Here is a 19,355-nt window from a genome sequence, read left to right as displayed (position 1 = left end):
TCCCACACTGAATCAGAAGACAGTTTTATTATTCTTAATTGTTTGGTACTGACTAGATTGGAGCACCTGCCGAAGGCAATAAGCTGATACTCAATGTTACTCTCGTTACCTTTTCTGATGTGTTTGTCCCTGGTATGAAACTGTAAGTGTGGCATATATTTTTGAAGAGTTGTATGAGTTGAACTACAGTGATACGGTTATGCGAGGGATACAAAATACCAGGATATTCACAGTCGTTTAGTGGGGTCTCGTTCAGTGACTCACTGCATGTTTACAGAGAAATTGCAGATAAATGCAAAGCACCACTTCGAGGGGGCCTTTGTAGAAGGTCAGTGTCATGCTCACAGTGCTCGCTCTGTGCTGAAGGGAAGAAAGGTCTTTGTTGTTACCAGTGAACTAAGGAGACTGATGCAACGGGTGCAAGGACAGTAGCTGGATATCTATGTGCAGCTATCCACCACAGATACCGCCATCCCAGTTTGGTTGTTTGCTTGCGCTAACTTACTGTTATTGACTGTGCTCCTTTACCTCCTCCAGGGTCTGCCATGTCTGGCTTAGATGGTTTAATTGGTGCTGAGGAGAGAATCATCAACAGCAAACCAAAGGTCAGCGAGAATGTGGTAAGAGCTCTATTGTCAGTTTGTGATTGTGTTCGTGCCTCAGAACATATTTTTCTTTCTGACTTGAGAGAAGCATTGTTAAAGCAAAACACAGGACACGAACAGTTAGATATCATTCCAGCAACCCCAATTTGATACAGTTGTGCTGATGAGACAGATTAATGAGTACACTGTGCTTTCACATAGCTCTTAAGTTCAGCATTTAACGAGACAGATTATTCCAGTAACTATGTTGTCATAGTTACAGCTAACTAACACTGAGCTATTTGCGTGTCGGCGTTTGGCTTCTGCCAACCGACCCTCATTCAGATCAACTCTACACTTTGTTCAGCAGTCATTGCATGTTACTTTCCTTTGCCAAGCGCAGCAGTCTTCTTCATGGATTTCAAATTATGCTTGGCAGCTGTGTGCGCGAGTGTTATGTTTGCTGTTTCGCATGCTAATCCAACATCAACTGTAAAGCTGCGTGTACTTTTACGTGTCTGTGTTAATGTGAGTTGTGCAAGTTTTTTGAGTGCATGCATGTATTTTTTTGGAAATGCTAGTGGGTTGTTTTTTTTTTTTTTTTTTTTTGAAAGCGAAGCAATCTGGGAAAAAAAATGTAAAAATGGTGGTGACAGCTAAAATGTTCGTCGTGGTTATGTTCTGTGACAAACAGACTCTGGAGTGCTCTGTCTCTACAAACAGCAGATTTAGTTTCTGCCTCCTGAACACACCCACTCCACTCATAGTGCTTATTCTTCAGACCGGGGCTCTCAGTAATGAGAGGCTGACAGTCTGCTTAGAAAGACTTGTTAACTGTGTTCCTAGAAGAAAGTCTGTTGTTGATGCTTGCAACCCCCCTCCCTCTCTCCTTCCAGTTTGAACAAGACAGCTCCAAATGTATCATCACCCAAACACAGATAATCCTTAACAGTTTACTGCGTTGCACATTCACACCCTCTCACTCTCCCCCGCCTCTCTCTTCCTATTTCTCTCTGTCGTACATGCACGATCTCACACACACGTTGTGGTGAGTGTAACCTGGGCTCCCCTGTCTGTGTTGACAGGTGATTGATGAGTCACTGGATGTTAAAGAAGTGGTTTACAGTGCAGAGAGAGTCAGCGTTATGCATGATGATGAGCTGGTGAGTACAGCAGCACCCTCCAAAGGGCTCTCTGGGGAACTGTAGTTATCAGTAGTGGGAGAAGATGAAAGAAGGAGGGAGTGTGGGAGTGTGCAAAGACACCAGTTCTGCAGCTGATGGTTGTGTAAATAAAAAGAACAGAATTTATTTTTTTAAAAACAACAACTGCACTGAAACAGACCCCTGAACCCCTCACTTTATCACCATATTTTGTTGAGGCTAACTTGTTTTGGTTATTTCTGCATGGGTGCATGCTTGTTATGTGACTGTATTTGAATGTACACATTGAAAATCTCAGTTCATATGATGGATGTGAATCCACACAAACTGGGCGTGCTCAGCTTATGTGTGAGACCGAGCGGTGAAATCCCCTCCCCCCCCTTACCCCAGTGGCTGTCCACATATGATTAGTTTGTGTCATATGTGTCAGGTTAGATTGTGAAGATGAGCGGAGGTGACTGCGATTGTGTGCATATATCGAACTAGCCAAGATACTACACAATCCTCCACAAAGATACCTGGCATGCATGTGCACACACTATTCACGAGTCAATCGTGTCCCAAAGAACAAAAAAACTGATTTTGTCTCTGTGGTTTCGTAACGTAGCTTAAAGAGTCGGCTCTTTTCCACTTAATTTATTTTCTAATTTTAAAGCAACTTTGAAGGATGGCTGAAATCTCATTTCAGTTCACTCTTGTTAATAATTTACTGTCTCGGGTTTTAAAGGGAAATTCTTACATGAATTACATTATGACTATTGATCGTGATAACAAATTACACCTCATGTCACAGTTGCAATTGATCTGATTTTATTGATTTAGCAGTGAACCACCTACAAAACTTCCCCAAAAAACGATCACTGCCAACAGTTCTCTTTAAAGGGACAGAGAGTAAGCAAAGGCAGTAGTGCCTTGGGAATCTGTGCAGCTTTGGAGGCAAACTGCACAGCATAGCAGATCTACTTTCAAATGATACGTTCATATTCATGTTTCCACTCATTATATGCATATCACAGAAGTAGCAGCTACTACAAGATTCCTCTGTACCCTAAACATAAAAAGGTCCAGGGGAATCTTGTGTTCAGAATGGCTAAATAGAACGAGGTAGGATGAGGTAGCTAGTACGTACATGCAGTGTCTTCATTATTGCAGAAAAACAACTTCGCTGTTTCTTTTCATTGCTTCAGTGGTCTGCTGTGTTTGCATTTGTTGTCTCCTGACTGCTCTCCCTGTCTTTCCCTGACTCATTCTCCCTGTTAGGAGTCCTACCGCCCTCTGGGAGAAGACTTCAGCTTCGGTAGCAGTGCACTGATTGGCTTGCTGGTGATCGCGGTGGCCATAGCAACTGTGATTGTGACCAGCCTGGTGCTTTTGAGGAAAAGGCAATATGGCACAATCAGTCATGGCATTGTGGAGGTAAGCCACCTGTTATTTGGAGGGCGCATAACCACACAGCAGAGCTCTCTAATGAACTGTGGCTCTTCTTATTCAAAGTATCAGCTAGCTATTAAATTATCAGGACGTATATGAATAGAGCTGGATATGGAAATGCAAATTACATTATTGTCCCCCTGCAGCATTTATGTATGCCACAGCATGAAGAGTTGTCATATGTAGGCCTTTGTAGTGGTCTTATTTTTTAAAAAGTGCATCTGTCTATCTATCTCTCTATCTTGCAGGTTGACCCCATGCTGACACCAGAGGAACGACACCTGAACAAGATGCAGAACCACGGCTATGAAAACCCCACCTACAAATACCTAGAGCAGATGCAAATCTAACCAGAGCCTACATGGGGTGCTGTAGAGTCTGATAAGTTGATGGCAACCGAGGGGGAGCATACTACTGACCAACATGATGCTATTGTTAAAATCATTTGCATACATCCAAACTCCATTTACTGGTTTGTTCAAAACAATCCTTAAGTAATGCTACTACTTCTACTACTGCTACTATTGTACTATAGTGCTCTTTTTGATCATGTTTCTTTTTAAAAGGTGATGTATTTGCCAGTTTGCATAATGGAAAATGTGATTCTGCAGATTTATCTGTAATTATCATACAGCTATCTCAGATCAAGATGTATAACTTTTTTTTTTTCCGGACATTTCTTTTTTTTTTTTTTTTTTTTTTTTTTTTTTTTGAAAGGCGAATCATATTAAATTTCATTATTTTTGAGCAGCCATCAATAAACCCGCTTACTAGACACTATGCTTTTGTTTCCCCATCATGCAAAGTGTCATTCATGCAGTTTCTGATGGTATTCTCAAAACTAATTGACGTTTTGTTCTTTTTCCTCTCGATAGATTGCTTGTATATGAAGGTTCTTTGTACCAATTAAAACGTTTAGTGAAACAACAACTGAGAAAAAAGTGAAATCATGAATTATTTACTTTCTGTTCTTTGTTATGATAACAAAATGCTGTATACATATACAACTGAAATATATATAAGAATAGATGTTTTTATTCCACCTTTTTTTCCCCCAGGGGAGACGTTATGAGTTGGTTTAGGGTTCTTAGCTTTGTGGTCGTGAATGTTTGCAGGCACACAATAAGAAAGCTTCGGGGAAGGTGTGCACAGGCCCCCAGCTCAAATACATCTCACAAACCCTGCTCCAAACCCCTTACTAAGTGAATGTGATGATGTATTCCCTTCTGCCCACACAAATATTTTATCATTAGGGAAGTTCAGTAAATAAAAAGACTTACTGACATGTGTTACATAGTTGAATGTATTATGGAAGCCATTTCCATGCTATGTATTTCACAGACGCCCTTTAGGTTTTAATTTCAGTGTAGTGTCACATAGACTGAGGTGTGCAAAGACATACCACAAACAGACAATGCTTTGTTTTTAAAGGGGGTTCTTAAGTGTTGCACACCTCATCTGAAGTAAAAACACAGTATAAGTGAGGCTACTCTGAATACAAATTTAGGAATGATGTGCATTCATATTCTAGCAGTGCTAGTCCAGAGGCACAAATAAAACAATATGCGTAGTATGGAACAAGAAATCTAGGAAATGACTCAGTCTACCTTTTTGTGGAAAAAAAAAAAAAAGTATGAATTTTGGCTGGTAATAAAATTTTTGCTTTTTTTATTGGGATGTGTAACAAATTTTGCAGTGTTGATTTTAGGATTTTGGCACTGGGACATGCTTTGGCCGGCCATACATCAAAGCCACCTGAAAACAGTTTGGAGCTGGAGGGCTGTGCAGGCAGACAGAGACACACAGAAAGTTGAAGCTTGGAGAACTGGTTTCTGGAAGAAAGATTTTAAAAAAGCAAACTTGTGTAATTTTACAGCTTAGAGATCGACACAAACAAGTAAACTGAATCCTAGGATCCTCTTTTCTCTCTCTTTATCTTAGTATTGTCTTTGTATGCCTGTATAGTTGATGTTGCAATCATGGCTTTTTTCCAGAGGATTCCATGTGGTGTGCATTGTTCTTATATGAAAAAATATATATATATGAGTTTTTTTTCTTGTTTTCTATTTTTCTTTCTCTTCCTGTGACAGTATCTCTGTATGTGACTGTCTCACTATGCACCCAAACGGCTTCAATCTTGTAATAGCCTGCTTGATTGTGGAGGGGACTGGGAACTAATATATTATGCATATTAGTGATTTAAAACATTTTGATTGACACCAGTGGAAACAGATTTATGGTTACAAGGGGGATACACATCAATAAACTCACAACTTACATATGGGTGTGTTGTTTTTTGTTTCATAAATAGCTTTTTTTTTGTAGTGGGAGCAAAAGTTAATACTTAAGAAGTGCTTTAATTGGACTTTCAAAGTAATCTACAGATAAAAACTCAAGGTAGAAATAATAATAACACTAATTTCTGTTTGATCGGCTGTCCAAAATGTAATAATGTTTAGTTTAATGAAAACCAGAAAATATAAGCGTTTAAGAAAACGGAACAGCCTATTTATTTTTCATTGCACTAAAATAATCACTTCAATACGGAAGAGGATTAGGGCCACTGGAAAAAAAAATCTGAGAAAAAAGTCAGAATTCTGACTTTTTTCTCAGAATTCAAGAAAAGAAGAAAAAAAAAGACGTGTCCCCCAGTGGCCCTAATCCTCTTCCGTACTTCAACTAGTTCAAAGAGTTCTCATTCATTTTCTGCATCAGACGGATTCATCAGCTTATATCAATCCGCCATGTTCTGCGGTTTGATACTCTGGTTGAATGAAATACGTCTCGCGGACTTGTTTCTGTTTGGCGGCATAACAAAACCGTTTCACTATAAGAAAAAAAAACGCAGGTGATTCAGAAGTGATTCATCACTGTTTCACGAATAAGCCCACGCAATCACATGACTGATACTAACTATAAGTGAAGCTTTAACATAATTATAAAAATCACACAATTAAATCATTGTCCTACTTTAATTATGCTGATATTTGTAGAAATCCCAAATATAAGATCACAATAAAGCGTTTTTCCAAGAACTGGAAGCGCAGTTCACCTGAATGAACACCTGAACTCTAGCCCCACCTCGTAAACAGGTGTATCCTCTCCTTTACAGTGAAACCTAAAACATCCACCATTAAAGAAAAGACAGTTCTCGCGCTATCTATATCTAATCTAATAGATTTCCCATTATTTTATTTCATATGTTTCGCCCGTGTCAAGTAAACAGGAAGTCGTTACAGGTGTGTGGGGTGGAGACAGAAACCTGAAGCTGCCGGAAAAAGTTTTTTTTTTCTTTTCTATGTCGTTTGGTCTGGTAGTCACCTGTTGTCACACAGGTAGGCGACGCGTTCTCGTCAGGGAGAGATTTGCGAACCCCTCGACTGAGAGGAGCCTTTTTTTAAGGACAAAAACACATTTTTCTTTTGTTTTTTGTTTTTATTTGTCGAATTAACACATTTAAAAACAAAGAAAAAGAAAAAAAAAACAAAAAAAAAAACAAGGCCTGCAGGTTCACCTCGGAAATCGGCTTTTAGAAGGAGTGGTAGGGCGAAGAGGAGGAGGAGAAATTCAGACGCTTGAAGTCGTTTTCCATTTGATTAGTGACCCCAAGATGGATCACTTAAGCAGTGGGCCGCGATACACCCCAGCGTCGGTAAGTCACTTGCTTCTTTTTGTTCAGTGATGGGGCTTCAAATTGTTTTTACTTATTTCCTGATACTCATGCATAGACGAAGTCAACCAAATTGCCGTAGAAATACAGTGAAAGGCGTGTGGGTAGAAACATCTCCGCTCAGCAAATTTTTCAGACTTAAAGTATAAGGCTACTTGTGTTTGTGTTACACACACACACACACACACACACACACACACACACACACTTGATGTCAGTGTATTAAGCTGTGCTATCTTGACTGACTCACTCAGCAAAAACTGGTTTGCCTACAGACAAACAAGTTAGTGAGTGGAAAAGAACGTCAATACTCAGAAACAGTTTTCAGTTTCATGTACAGACGAGAGCAGTTGATTGAGCAACCCACACTCCCTTTTCAGCTTTTCACCTTTTTAAATCACCAAAATTAGTAATTAATAGCAAAAGAGTATTTAATGAGCATCTAGACATCGATTAATGCACACACTGAGACAATCAGTGCCACATAGCCACACAGTTATTTGTGCATCTGTTTATTGAGACTCAATAACAAGTTACTCAGTGTTTGTGTAAATTGTATTCTAATATAGTAACATGCATGTGCTATACTTCTAAAATCTTACAAATGTACTCAGTATATCATAATATCGTATCATAATGGCCAAAAACAAACCTTTACAAGGAAATTAATAAAAGCTGGTGGTGGTTTGCACTGCTCCCTAACAGCAAGAAGATCCTGAGTTCGTCTGGTCAGGGACTTTCTGTGTGAAGTTTGCATGTTCTCACTGGGTCTGTGTGGGTTTGTTCCAGGTACTCCGGCTTCTTCCCGTGATCCAAAGAATGGCACTTTGCGGGGTTAGGTTAATTAGTGATTCTAAATAGCCCGTAGGGGTGAATGTGACAGTGTCTGTCTCTCAGGGCGTACCCCACCTCTCGCCTTATGGCAGCAGCTGGGATAGGGTCCAGCCCCCCTGCAACCCAGGAATTAAATAAGTGGAAGCGGATGGGTGGATGTATGGAAAACTCTAATAATTCTGCTTATGTGGCTGCATTCCCAAAGCTCATTAATTACACTCAACAAAATGAGCTATGGAATCTTCCAATCTGCAAAATGCCAGAAATTAATGTTTCAGAACCTGTCGACAAAAAGTACTCAAAACTCTAGATAACCTTCTTTTCATCAAGTAACTTCGGCATATATTTTTGAGGGGTTTGGACATAAAAACATCCAGGAACCTTCACAGTTCCCAGAGCAGCTGGCCCTCCCAAGGTTGCTGTCTGAATTCCTCCACCTTGTTTCAACTTGTTCACTCTAGTCATTCTCCTTTGTAGATTATTATCTATCCAAGAATACTCTACGTCGTAACATTGTGTCGATAAATAAAACGTGTTATTGTGTGATTAGTCCCTTATAGAGCTGGGCGATAGAACGATAACGATATGTATCGCGATATAACTTTTTCTCGATAGAAAAATTAAACTATCGCGATAGACCTCGCCGCTCTTGTCCTCTTAAAAAAACAAACAAAAAAAAAAAAACAGCCAATCCAAATTAAGTAGCGCAGAGCCGAACCAATCACAGCCGCAGCGTCACGTCACGTGACTTGTGCCAAGCCGCACATGTGTATTTGTTTGGGAAGCAGCCAGCCACCATACCGCCAGGGCAATGGAGGAAATGAGTGTGCCAACTAGAAAAATCAACCGAGCGTGACCGAAGAGAAAACAGATGATGGTTCCAATGCCGGAGAGATTGTCAAACGGAAGAGCCATAGAAGTTCCGTAGTTTGAAGGTATTTCGGCTATTTCAAGTCTGACAAAAAACAGAGTAGCGTGCACTGTAAATTGTGCCGAAAGCAAGTCTGGAAATACAATAAACTGGTGCATGCGCTACGTCCACACGTACCTGGGTATTTTTGAAAACGCAGATTTTTCTATGCGTTTGCACCTTTCGTCCACACGTAAACGGCGTTTTTGGTCACTGAAAACGAAGATTTTTAAAAACTCCGGCCAGGGTGGATATTTTTGAAAACTCCGTTTTTGCATTTACACGTGGACTAGAAAAACGGAGAAAACGCAGCGTCAAAGGTGTGCGCATTTTTTGACGTCACACTGTGCGCCACATTGTTTCGGTGAAATGAATTTCTACAATACTGTTAATTCTACTCTCTGCAGTGTTTAAATGCTTACATATACACACAGTTACTGTCCCTCCACACATACGACTGGGTTCTGCTTCTATGCCCCAGCTTTGTTTACTTTTTCCCACCGAGGCTTCTAGACTTCTGATTGGCCAACATTTCTGCACGGTTAGGAATCTAGCGCCACCTGCTGCTTTGGCATGTTCATAGCAGCGTTTTCCTTCATTTCTGCCTTTATGTGTGGACGGGATTATTTTTTTAAAACGAAAACTGAAAATCTCCGTTTTCAAAAATACCCGTGTACGTGTGGACGTAGCCCCAGTCTCTGACTGGAAGCGCTAATTCGTCATTCGGCTTTTGTCAGACTAAAGTAACTGTTAAAACTGTTTGAAAAGCTAAGCTATACAACAAGGAGAGATTGAGAATTTCCTTTTAGTTCTCAGTTTATTTGATATTGACAAAAGTTAGTCAGTTTTGTCTGTTCTTCTGTAAAACAAACTAAGATTTATTTTTAGAATTAATATTTTGTTTCTAAGTGGAATTGACAATTTAGTCGTCTGTTTCGTTTGTTCTATTTTGAAACTTAAACGCTTTAGCGGCTGCCTTTTGTGTAGTTTGCAATATTTGCCTTTATTTATCTGAAAAAGTCTCATGTTCCTTAAGTACATCTACCCTGTTGAACTTATTATGGGAAATAAATATTTAAATAAAAACAAGCTGCTGATTATTTCACATTTTACTTGTGAGCAACGGCACATTTAAATCTTACAAATATAGTTATTTGGCTTATATCGTGATAGATATCGTTATCGCCTGAAATGAAAAAAAACATATCGTGATATGAAAAAATCTTATATCGCCCAGCTCTAGTCCCTTATAGTGTCAAGATTTTGCACAGTGGAGCAGGTGTGAATGGTATTTGACTTCTACGTTGCTTTGCTGTACCGTGCATGTCGTGGTTGTTGATAGAGGGGCTGGGACTGTTCTGATTGTATGTGTTCTTCAAGTATAATTAGCAATTTTCTGTTAAAACCTGACATTTTAGATGTTGGGCCATTTAAAGAAATTTTCTCTAACAGTTTAACCTAACACTAAGACTTACATTTTGAGCTTCACGAAGAGTTTAAATACACTGTTTTTACATATATGAATGGATCTTAGTACTATATCTTTGTTGCAAAGGCAACCACAGTAGTAGTAGGGAGATGGGGCTCTATGAGATATATTCTTCCTTTTATTAACCTAGACCCTTTAAGTTGCAACTTGATCAGTGAATCCACACATGAGAACAATGAAGTGGATATAGATTGCATAAACTCTTCAGTTAGCATTTAACATTATGATTAATTGTGACAAATATAAAGCTTGCTCTTTACAAATAACTATTCTGCCAAAGCAGCACATTTATATGCTTGAGTCATGACCTCATCAGTGGAAAATAATATATTATTTAATTATATAATGAGCTTCAAGTTTAAACAGGCAGAAAGAAAGCCTTTCCAGTGGTTTATAAAGCAAAAAAAAAAAGGCTAAAGCATGTTGTAGTCTTTTATTTCTTTTATTAATGTTACGCTACACAAAGCACTTACAGAAACATGTTGTTTGTGAGTAGTTGCCGCCAAGCAGGTTTGACAGGATTTTACATGCTGAAACCTTTGTACTCCCTCCCCCCCCAGTCTCACCTCTGAAAGGTAACAGCAGAGCATGAGTCATGGCATGAAGTTCTCGTTTCATTCATTAACAGCACAAGACAGTGAATCTCTCTTTTCTGTTGCTCACGAGCCAATTTTTTGCTCACAGATTTTTTTTAATGTCTCTTTCAGTTGGAAAAATTATATTTCAAAAGAAAACTTTTATAACATTTCAAGCTTCAATGTGTCACACTTCTTGTATCTGAGAACAGTTATGTAGGTCACCAATAGCAGGGACATTCCTTAAATACGCAAGTGTTGGCTTGCTGTCTGCTGCTGTTGCTTATCTTTATGATCATCTTTTCATGAGGGTGTGAGATGCTTTGCTTTGCTCTCCTTTGCACCTTTATCTACACAAGTCTAAACCTTTGTAATTTTGATTAATATTGAGAGCTGGCTGATATTAATGCACCTGAGTTTTACATGTTGATCTTTCTCTCATCTGTTTAACTGTCTGTCTTTCATCAAGGAGAAAGACTGGGATAATGATTTCCAGTTACAAGCATCGGACACCAAAAGGCTTGAGAAGAAAAAGCACCCAGGGAAAACTGGGGTTGTGATTGGCGTGGTGATCTTGGCCGCTCTTGTAGCTCTTATGGCTGGAATACTAGTCTGGCATTTCCACTGTAAGTACATCTCTGTTTAATAGGCAAATGTACTGCACGTACATTTTGTTCAAAACCTGCAGCGTTGAACGAATGGTACACACTCTGTTACAGATAAACAATGAATAAATGTCATAAAAACAAAATTAAATTTACAGTAAAAAAACACAAGGTTGAAAGCTTATTGCTAAAGATTAAGTAACTAAATCATTCCTATATTTGTGGCATGCATGAGTCATCTCTACCCATCTGTAATTCTCTAACAGTTTCAATCTGTTGCATCAAATTTCACCGAAATCTGACAAGCTTCAAGAAACAAATGCAGTCCCAAGTTTATTTCTATAAATGTGTAAAAGTATATAAGCATACGTGGTTTTCAAAAGTTCAAAAATAACTTTTTATTCTGCTTGTATGTTTGCACATGGAAACCTACACAACTTTAGACAGTTTTAAAGCTCGTGATTTAAAAGAGCTAGAATCGAGGGTTTACTGAAGGGATAGTTAAATCTCAATGAGAGAAAGAAACATTTGAAAGCCACAAGAAGTAACAGCAGTAACACTTGGCATAGGAGAAGAAGCAGTAGTGAATACTAAGCATGTTTCTTGTGCCGTGGTTCACATTGAGTCTTTTGTTATCCTATAGTCCGTAAACACCAGCGGGTCAAGAGGATGTACAGCGGGTCCATGCGGATCACCAACCAGGCATTTATCAACGACTATGAGAACTCCAACACTCCAGAGTTTAAGGCTTTAGCAAAGCAGGTGATTTCACAGGTAAGAATGCCACCAACTTCTGTGTGTCAACACTATTTTCATTTTTCATTTCATTTCATTCTTTATGATTTTGCTTCAATCTCTTTTCAGCTTAAAGTCGTCTATTCCAAAAGTCCTCTATTGTCAAAATACTACCGCGAGTCTACAGTTCAGGCCTTCAGGTAAGCTCATGAAGTGTGAAGGAATAAATCCTTCACACTTGCCATGTATGGATGTATGGATGTATGGATGGATGGATGGATTCTAACCCTGCTGTCATTGCTCTTAGTGAGGGCAGCGTCATTGCCTACTACCTGTCTGAGTTCAACATCCCCGTGGGGCAAGAAAGAGCAGTCGACAACGAAATGACTTCAGTAGATAAGCTAGTGAATAAAATGCGCATGTCTATCAGTGAATTGACTTTTGAAAATGTGGTCACTTCAGGTACAGTGAAAGCAACTGCTTGTCATTCTATATCAAACATACACTTTTGTTTGTTATATTGTCAGTTGTCACGTTCTATCTGGTTGTGATTGTTTTTCAGTCAGTCCTAACCTTGTGTCTTTTTACTTTTTTTTTTTTTTTTTTCTTTCAACTTTACAGCTCTGGATGATCGCATGTTTTTAAGATCCTTTAAGGGTAAGTGTTCAAGTTTTGTTTTTAACATTTCAGTAGAAGTGCTACTAACAAATCCTCTACATAGACCGAAAATAGTAAACCACATATACCTTACACTATAGAACATGTTACCAGGGACGACACCTTTCTTCACTATTGTTAGTCTCTTTTTAGAGTAGAACATTTTTCTGCCATGGAGTTGAGTAGAAACCAAAAGGGCGCTTGTTTACTTCTTTTTTCCATACCAAATTTTTTTTTTTTTTTTTTTTTTTTTTTTTAAATAAATAAATAACCATTTTTTTATTCAGTTTCACTTACATTAAAAAATTGAAAAAGCTTACTGCAGAATGGTCATGACCACTAACGAAACTACATTTCATTTGCATACTTTTAGTAATATTAATATTAATATATCTGTCTTAAAATGTGTGACAGTGATTCACAAGCTTAAATTCTAAATCTTAATGTTTCTCTTTCAGATAATCTGCAGTTTGCAGAGCATACCAAGGTTGATTACGTAGGACAGATCGAGTCGCCGGGTTTTCCCAACAGTCCGTATCCTCCTAACACCTTCATCCAGTGGCAGCTGAGAGCTGACCACGGCTATGTAGTCAAGCTGGTATTTGAAACATTTGAACTGGAAGAGAGCTGCGAGAATGATTTTATCAAAATCTACGATTCCCTGGTGCCCATCGAGAGTCTGGTTATGCAAGAGTGAGTTAGCCCTTTAAAACATCAGTTTCAATATTCCTTCAGATAAAAAAAAAAACATTGCTATATCTGGTATTATTATTATTATTATCATTTTTATTATTATTATTATGTTAATATTTATCATCGTGATCATCACACCAATTTTTTACATGTTTTTTTTTTTGTTGTTTTTTTTATTGCGCTTCATTGAGCTCATTTTTTCTGTAAAACAATGAAATACTACTGATCTCACTGAAGGATTACAGTAAAATATGAAAGCATGTACCTACTGATGCTTTTGCATTGACATTTCTTTTACTAAAGTGTAAATTTGGTACTTTTTGACTGCTAACAATCTGCTAGTAAACTCTGGAGTGCAGCTTAAAGATTTTAGGAAATTATCTAATTGTTATTTTTCTGGCTGATATTTCGTTTCCAATTCGATTCATGAGTTTCTTCAAATTAAGCTTCAGCACAAAATTCAAAATGTACAGTAATATTTATAAAGATGATAGAAAATGACATAATCATCTTTTTAAGTAAAATTGCAGTAATTGCAGGCTGTTTGCGACAATGAGCCTGAGCACCACTTTCACTTGACTCTTCGCCAGACTTTTTCGTCATGCACTCTTCATGCAAAAGCCTGTGGTGATTTTTCAAGTGTCGGTATAAGTTGGTTGCGTTTCTGCTAGATGTTACAACTTTAGTGCAACAGGTTTTGCAGTACCTGTTTCTGGTGCACGTCTCCAGTCTCAAACACAAAATACTCACAAATTACTGATGTGCTGTTTTTCTTAGGTATTAAATCTCCTAACTGCCCTTCTTGTTCTCCATATGTACAGTGAACACAGTATATGGTTACTGTTCACTGTTGTGAGATCAAGCAACCCCTTTATCACAATCTGTAGCAGCAGACACTTTTCACTCAGTTCCCTGTTTGCTGAAAACATGTTTAGTTTTTATGGTACAATATTAAGTGGTGCATATTTTGCTTTTAAGTTTGGAGGAGTTACTTATTAAGAAACTCTCGTCAAACTGTACATAATGGTGCGGTTATGTTGGTTAAACCTCATTTTAGATTAATAGCACTTGCAAATAATTTGTTCTGAATTTGTTGAGCACTTTGACTGAAGCTGTAAATGTAACTGTTAGTTATAACCAAGACTACATGTAAACAGAAAACAGAAGGCTTTCCGCAGGAAAGACTTACGAGTGTGTGGGTAGTGGTTTTTCTGCCCTGATGAGATAAGTGCAATAGCAAAACACTTTTCTGTAAACATTTTTCTGTAGAGAAGCTAAATATAACCTCTGCTGTAAAATGAGTCACTTTCAGAGGTAATGCACTGTTACATTTTCTTATTATGTGAAAAGAAATTCTGCCAAGAAGCTGATTTTTAAGCGTTTTATACGTAACTTTGAACGATAGTGAAAAGTAATTTAACCACACGTGAAGGAAGGCAGGGGATGAATCCATGTCACGAAAGAGTGAAATATGATGTGCTTTTTAAAGGACCAAATCTTCCTTGTGTATCAGTCTGTTAGCAGTGTGTTCAGAGCGTTATTGTTTTCTCTTTGCTTTCTACAGGTTGTGTGGCAAATATTTACCTAGTAAACGTTTGAGCTTTCTGTCCTCTGGCAATGTAATGTTGGTGACAATGGCCACTCATGACCAGTCCTTCCCAGGTTTTAGAGCACAAGTCTCACAAGTTCAAACAGGAAATAGAGGTAGGAGTTAAAGTTTACCTGCAGTTTTTTAAGGAACAACTTAAGTGTTTGACATTTGTGCTGATGCATCTTTTTCTTTTTTCTTTTTTTTCTTTTTTTGAACAGCTATAGCATGTGGTGAGAAGCTGATAGGTTCAAAAGGCAACTTTTCTTCTCCCAACTACCCAAATTACTACCCTCCTAAAACTACATGTGAGTGGTTGATTGAGGTGAGTGGTCAGTCCCTTAAATGGCGTACTACTCAACAATATGACGTGTTTCATGCATATTTCTGCTCTGTACCACCCCTGAAGATCACATCCCATTGTGGGATGTAGTTTTAATCTTTTTTTTATTGTCATTAAGGTCCCTACTGGGAAGGTAGTGAAGCTCGTATTCAAAAGGTTACTCTTGTCCCAGCTGGGAAAGAAAAACACAAACTGTGACAAAGACTATGTGGAGGTCAACGGAAAGAAGTGAGTCCTTGTTGTGCTTTAAAAAAACGGGAATGCCAGAACAAAGCAGGTGTGTCATTGCTTGTACATTTCATTTTTTCAGATGGTGTGGAGAAAAACCTGATGGGTCAGTGACAGAAACCAGCAGCACCAACAAAATGACTGTGGTGTTTTATTCTGATGAGTCTCGTGTGGACCAGGGCTTTTTGGCACAATATGAGGCCATTGACATCCAAAATCGTAAGCAATTTAGTTTTTCAAATAATGAGTATTCCTTGACATTAGGACAGTGTTTCTCATGTTAACCATGCCATTCACAGCTTGTCCAGACAGGTTCCAGTGCAAAAATAACAACTGCATTAAGCCGGCACTAAGATGTGATGGTTGGAATGATTGTGGAGACATGAGTGATGAGGTGGAATGCAGTAAGTACCATTTAGTCGTGATGCTAAGACTACACTTTTTTTTTTTTTAATTGCTCTCTTTATTCTTATGAGAGGATTTGTCACATCCTGAGAATCATTTTAATGTTTAATGTTCATTATCCCCCCTTCCCAGGCTGCAGTGCCACTGATATTAGTTGTAGAAATGGATTCTGTAAGCCCAAGTTCTGGAAATGTGATGGCGTGAATGACTGTGGAGACAACACAGATGAGATGGATTGTAAGGCCTTGTAACATTGATGGAGTATGTTTCATATCAGCACTGGAAATGCTTAAACATGCCTGTTACTTTTTGTATTAGGTGGGTGTGAATCTGGGCAAATAACGTGTAAGAATGGCAAATGTGTTTCTGAGAAGCTGAAATGTGATGGAACGGACGACTGTGGGGATGGAACAGATGAACAAGACTGTACAAAAGCCACAGGAGGTACAACAGATAAGCCCAACTTTGCTATACATATAGATAGATGGTGGGAGAGAGCGAGAGAGAAATGGCTAGAGATGGATTGAATTAGCTTTGGATTGATTTTTCTCCTTTTCTTCTCTCCTTAGGTTTAACTGTAGGCTGCACAGATTTTACATACAAATGTAAAGACGATAAATGCATCAGTAAGGTGAATCCAGAATGCGACGGGACGCCGGACTGTGGTGATGGATCTGATGAGGAGAACTGCAGTATGTCAGAAAAAAATCACATTTAAATTAATCATTCATCCTTCACCTGTGCAGTTTAGGTTGTCTTATCCAAACAGGTGTGGAGCTCCACTGACTGATTTGTTGTTTGCTTTGCAGACTGTGGGACACGTGGGAGGACCCAACGTATTGTAGGTGGTCAGAATGCAGAACAAGGGGAGTTTCCTTGGCAGGTCAGCCTCCATGCCAAAAAACTTGGTCACGTCTGTGGCGCATCCCTCATCAGTCCGAAATGGCTGGTCACTGCTGCCCATTGTGTGCAAGATGAAGGCTCTTTAAAGTAACTTCTTACCCTATTCTTTGTCCCTCTTTGACACAGTACATTGATTTTTGTGAAAAATACAATCTTATATTCTCTCTGTGTAAAATGAGAGCTATTTGTCTCTGCTTGTTTATTTTTCATATTTTACATATTTAGAAGATCTTATAATCCAAATGAATGAAAATGAGTACCATTGGCGTATAACAGAGTTAATATTTGTCCTCAGTACATTATTTTTAAGTCTACTTTAGAAAAATCAAAGTTGTTTACAAATTCTGTGTGACTTCAGTTAATTTATCCTTTTTTCAAGACTTTAAATATCTTTACATAGAGTAGAGTATGGTACGCAGTCAGTATAACAACAACTCTGTTATACACTTTAATAAAACTAAGAAAAGCCTCAGGTACTGCTTAAATTATTTAAATAATAAAGCTAAAATAAGCAAATCATGAATTTAATAGTTTCACTTGAAAGATGTAAATTGAACGTTTTTTTTAAATTGCAACAAAATCCTTGAATGTGGTGAAAAATAATTCGGCCCTTGCCATTTTGCAAGCAGTTATCACAGCCAGACTCGCATCTTATTATATTCAACAAGCGCTGAGAAATCAGACTTAAAGTATATTTTAAAAATGCCATATAATGGGAATTATATATAGTGCCACATAATATGCTAATTATTATAAGTTCATTAATAATTGAGACCGTGAATAAAATCCTTCATCTGTTTTGTTGCTTACTTCCTCAGACTCTCCCAGCCTGGCTCTTGGGAAATTTACCTCGGCGTTCATACACAGAAAATGTTAGAAAGTCCAGTTCAAAAGAGGAATCTGAAGCAGGTCATACCTCACCCTAACTACAACCACTACACCTTTGACAATGACATCGCCCTGATGGAGCTGGACAGTCCTGTCACCTACAGTGACTACATAAAACCCATCTGCTTGCCAGCTCCGCAACATGAGTTTCCACCTGGCCAGGATGTGTGGATCACTGGGTGGGGTGCCACACGAGAAGGAGGTGAGTAAATGATTTGTCACTTTAACAAATATTTGTAGCCACCAAAACTAAAAATATAAAAGCCTGAACTTGAGCTCAACATTAAATCAGCATAAAATGAAATTATTTCTCTTGTTTTTCTGTGTTTAAGATTTAGTTTTAGTAATTATTCTTTGGGTTTGTACACACCTTGTAAATCAGCCAATGTAAACTACTATATGTCTTTATATAAACACCACTTGTAATACAAGCATTTTCAACTTTTTAAAGATGCCCAGTGATGTGACTTCCTCTTTGTGTGTGTTTGTTTCAGGATCTGCTGCAGTGGTGCTCCAAAAGGCTTCAGTCAGAATCATAAACCAAGCTGTGTGTGACGATTTGATGGGGGGCCAGATCACATCTCGGATGTTTTGTGCTGGTGTTCTAAGTGGAGGAGTTGATGCTTGTCAGGTACTTTGATATTCTTCTTTTTTTCTTCTTGTTTTTTGGGGAAAAACACAAAAAACCCTGCTTGTGCTGCAGACAGTGGCATGATGTAGATGGAGGAATTAATTGATTGAACTAAATCTGTAAATGTCATGAGAGAACATGTACAGTTTTAGGTCGTCTTGGATATATTGATGAATAGTATATGAATAGAATGTGACATGCACTCATACAATGGGGTAAGCAGAGGAATTTCATCTTAGAAAGTAGAATTAATGTGTTTGTTTTGATTTTCATTTTTGGCCCGCTGCAGAAGTCAAGAGGATAATTGGATATTCATAATATCCCCACACCATCCCCATGTATTGCCTCTATGCTAACATGTCTACCTGTGTTCCTGTGCATTTTTCTGCTTTAGGGAGACTCTGGGGGTCCTTTGTCCAGTCCTTCCGGCAATCGTATGTTCCTGGCTGGAGTGGTCAGTTGGGGTGATGGCTGTGCTCGCAGAAACAAACCGGGCATCTATACAACAGTTACCAAATTCCGTGGCTGGATCAAAGAAAAGACAGGAGTTTAGTTTGTATTGTCAAATAAGGCCAAAGGCATGGACATAAATGAGGACTGAGGAGGAGTGCCACAGTTTTAAAAAAAAAAAAAAAAAAAACCAAAACACTCTGATTATCCATGAAGTGGCTTTTACTCTCAATTGTAGCTGCAGTGAGGAACATGCTTTAAGAGCAGTTACAACACAATTTAGATGCACTGTGATTTGGGGCTTGATGAAATATTTTTGAATGTAAATAAATGTTTTATTTTTGTGTATTTTTATCATGTTTTAATGGAGAATAATGTTATTTCCTGCACAGTAGATTCCAGTGTGATTGTTACCTATTTCATACATGTAACTCTATATCTTAAGAAATTCCCAACACTGTTTTTTTTTTTTTTTCCTCCCTGACTTCTGAATTAAAAGCTCTGAGGCAGCAAGCTCATTGCAGCTTACCTCCTATGGATCAGTTCACAAGTTCAGCTGAAATCTTTGAAAAA

The 19,355-nt window shown here is 38.4% G+C and overlaps 2 protein-coding genes across 8 annotated transcripts in view; both read left to right on the top strand.

Moving 5' to 3' along the window:
- The window catches only part of aplp2 (amyloid beta (A4) precursor-like protein 2), a 50,712-nt gene extending 45,255 nt beyond the window's left edge, over positions 1-5,457 (top strand). For 3 of the 7 annotated variants that reach the window (XM_040037822.1, XM_040037815.1, XM_040037818.1), the window contains 4 exons: positions 538-620; positions 1,670-1,747; positions 3,008-3,163; positions 3,427-5,457. In XM_040037822.1, the coding sequence (XP_039893756.1) occupies positions 538-620; positions 1,670-1,747; positions 3,008-3,163; positions 3,427-3,528 (419 nt within the window). In that variant the 3' untranslated portion in view covers positions 3,529-5,457. The remainder of the gene's footprint in view (positions 1-537; positions 621-1,669; positions 1,748-3,007; positions 3,164-3,426) is intronic. The other 4 variants (XM_040037817.1, XM_040037819.1, XM_040037820.1 and 1 more) reach the window with 2 other exon arrangements.
- Positions 5,458-6,335: 878 nt separating this feature from the next.
- st14a (ST14 transmembrane serine protease matriptase a) lies at positions 6,336-19,350 on the top strand. The gene is made up of 19 exons (XM_040037814.1): positions 6,336-6,830; positions 11,126-11,282; positions 11,905-12,035; positions 12,126-12,196; positions 12,304-12,458; positions 12,618-12,653; positions 13,112-13,346; positions 14,911-15,050; positions 15,156-15,259; positions 15,396-15,505; positions 15,588-15,724; positions 15,805-15,909; positions 16,043-16,147; positions 16,229-16,354; positions 16,480-16,602; positions 16,720-16,900; positions 17,632-17,903; positions 18,196-18,332; positions 18,727-19,350. The coding sequence occupies exons 1-19, from the start codon at positions 6,789-6,791 to the stop codon at positions 18,883-18,885; spliced, it is 2,526 nt and encodes an 841-aa protein (XP_039893748.1). The 5' UTR covers positions 6,336-6,788; the 3' UTR covers positions 18,886-19,350.
- The last annotated feature ends 5 nt before the right edge of the window (positions 19,351-19,355 follow it).

The sequence above is a fragment of the Simochromis diagramma genome, unplaced genomic scaffold (genome assembly GCF_900408965.1).
Source record: "Simochromis diagramma unplaced genomic scaffold, fSimDia1.1 OVJJ01000463.1, whole genome shotgun sequence".
Classification (NCBI taxonomy): domain Eukaryota; kingdom Metazoa; phylum Chordata; class Actinopteri; order Cichliformes; family Cichlidae; genus Simochromis; species Simochromis diagramma.
The sequence above is the reverse complement of the archived record's forward strand: the minus strand, read 5'-3'. Positions and strand labels throughout refer to the sequence as shown.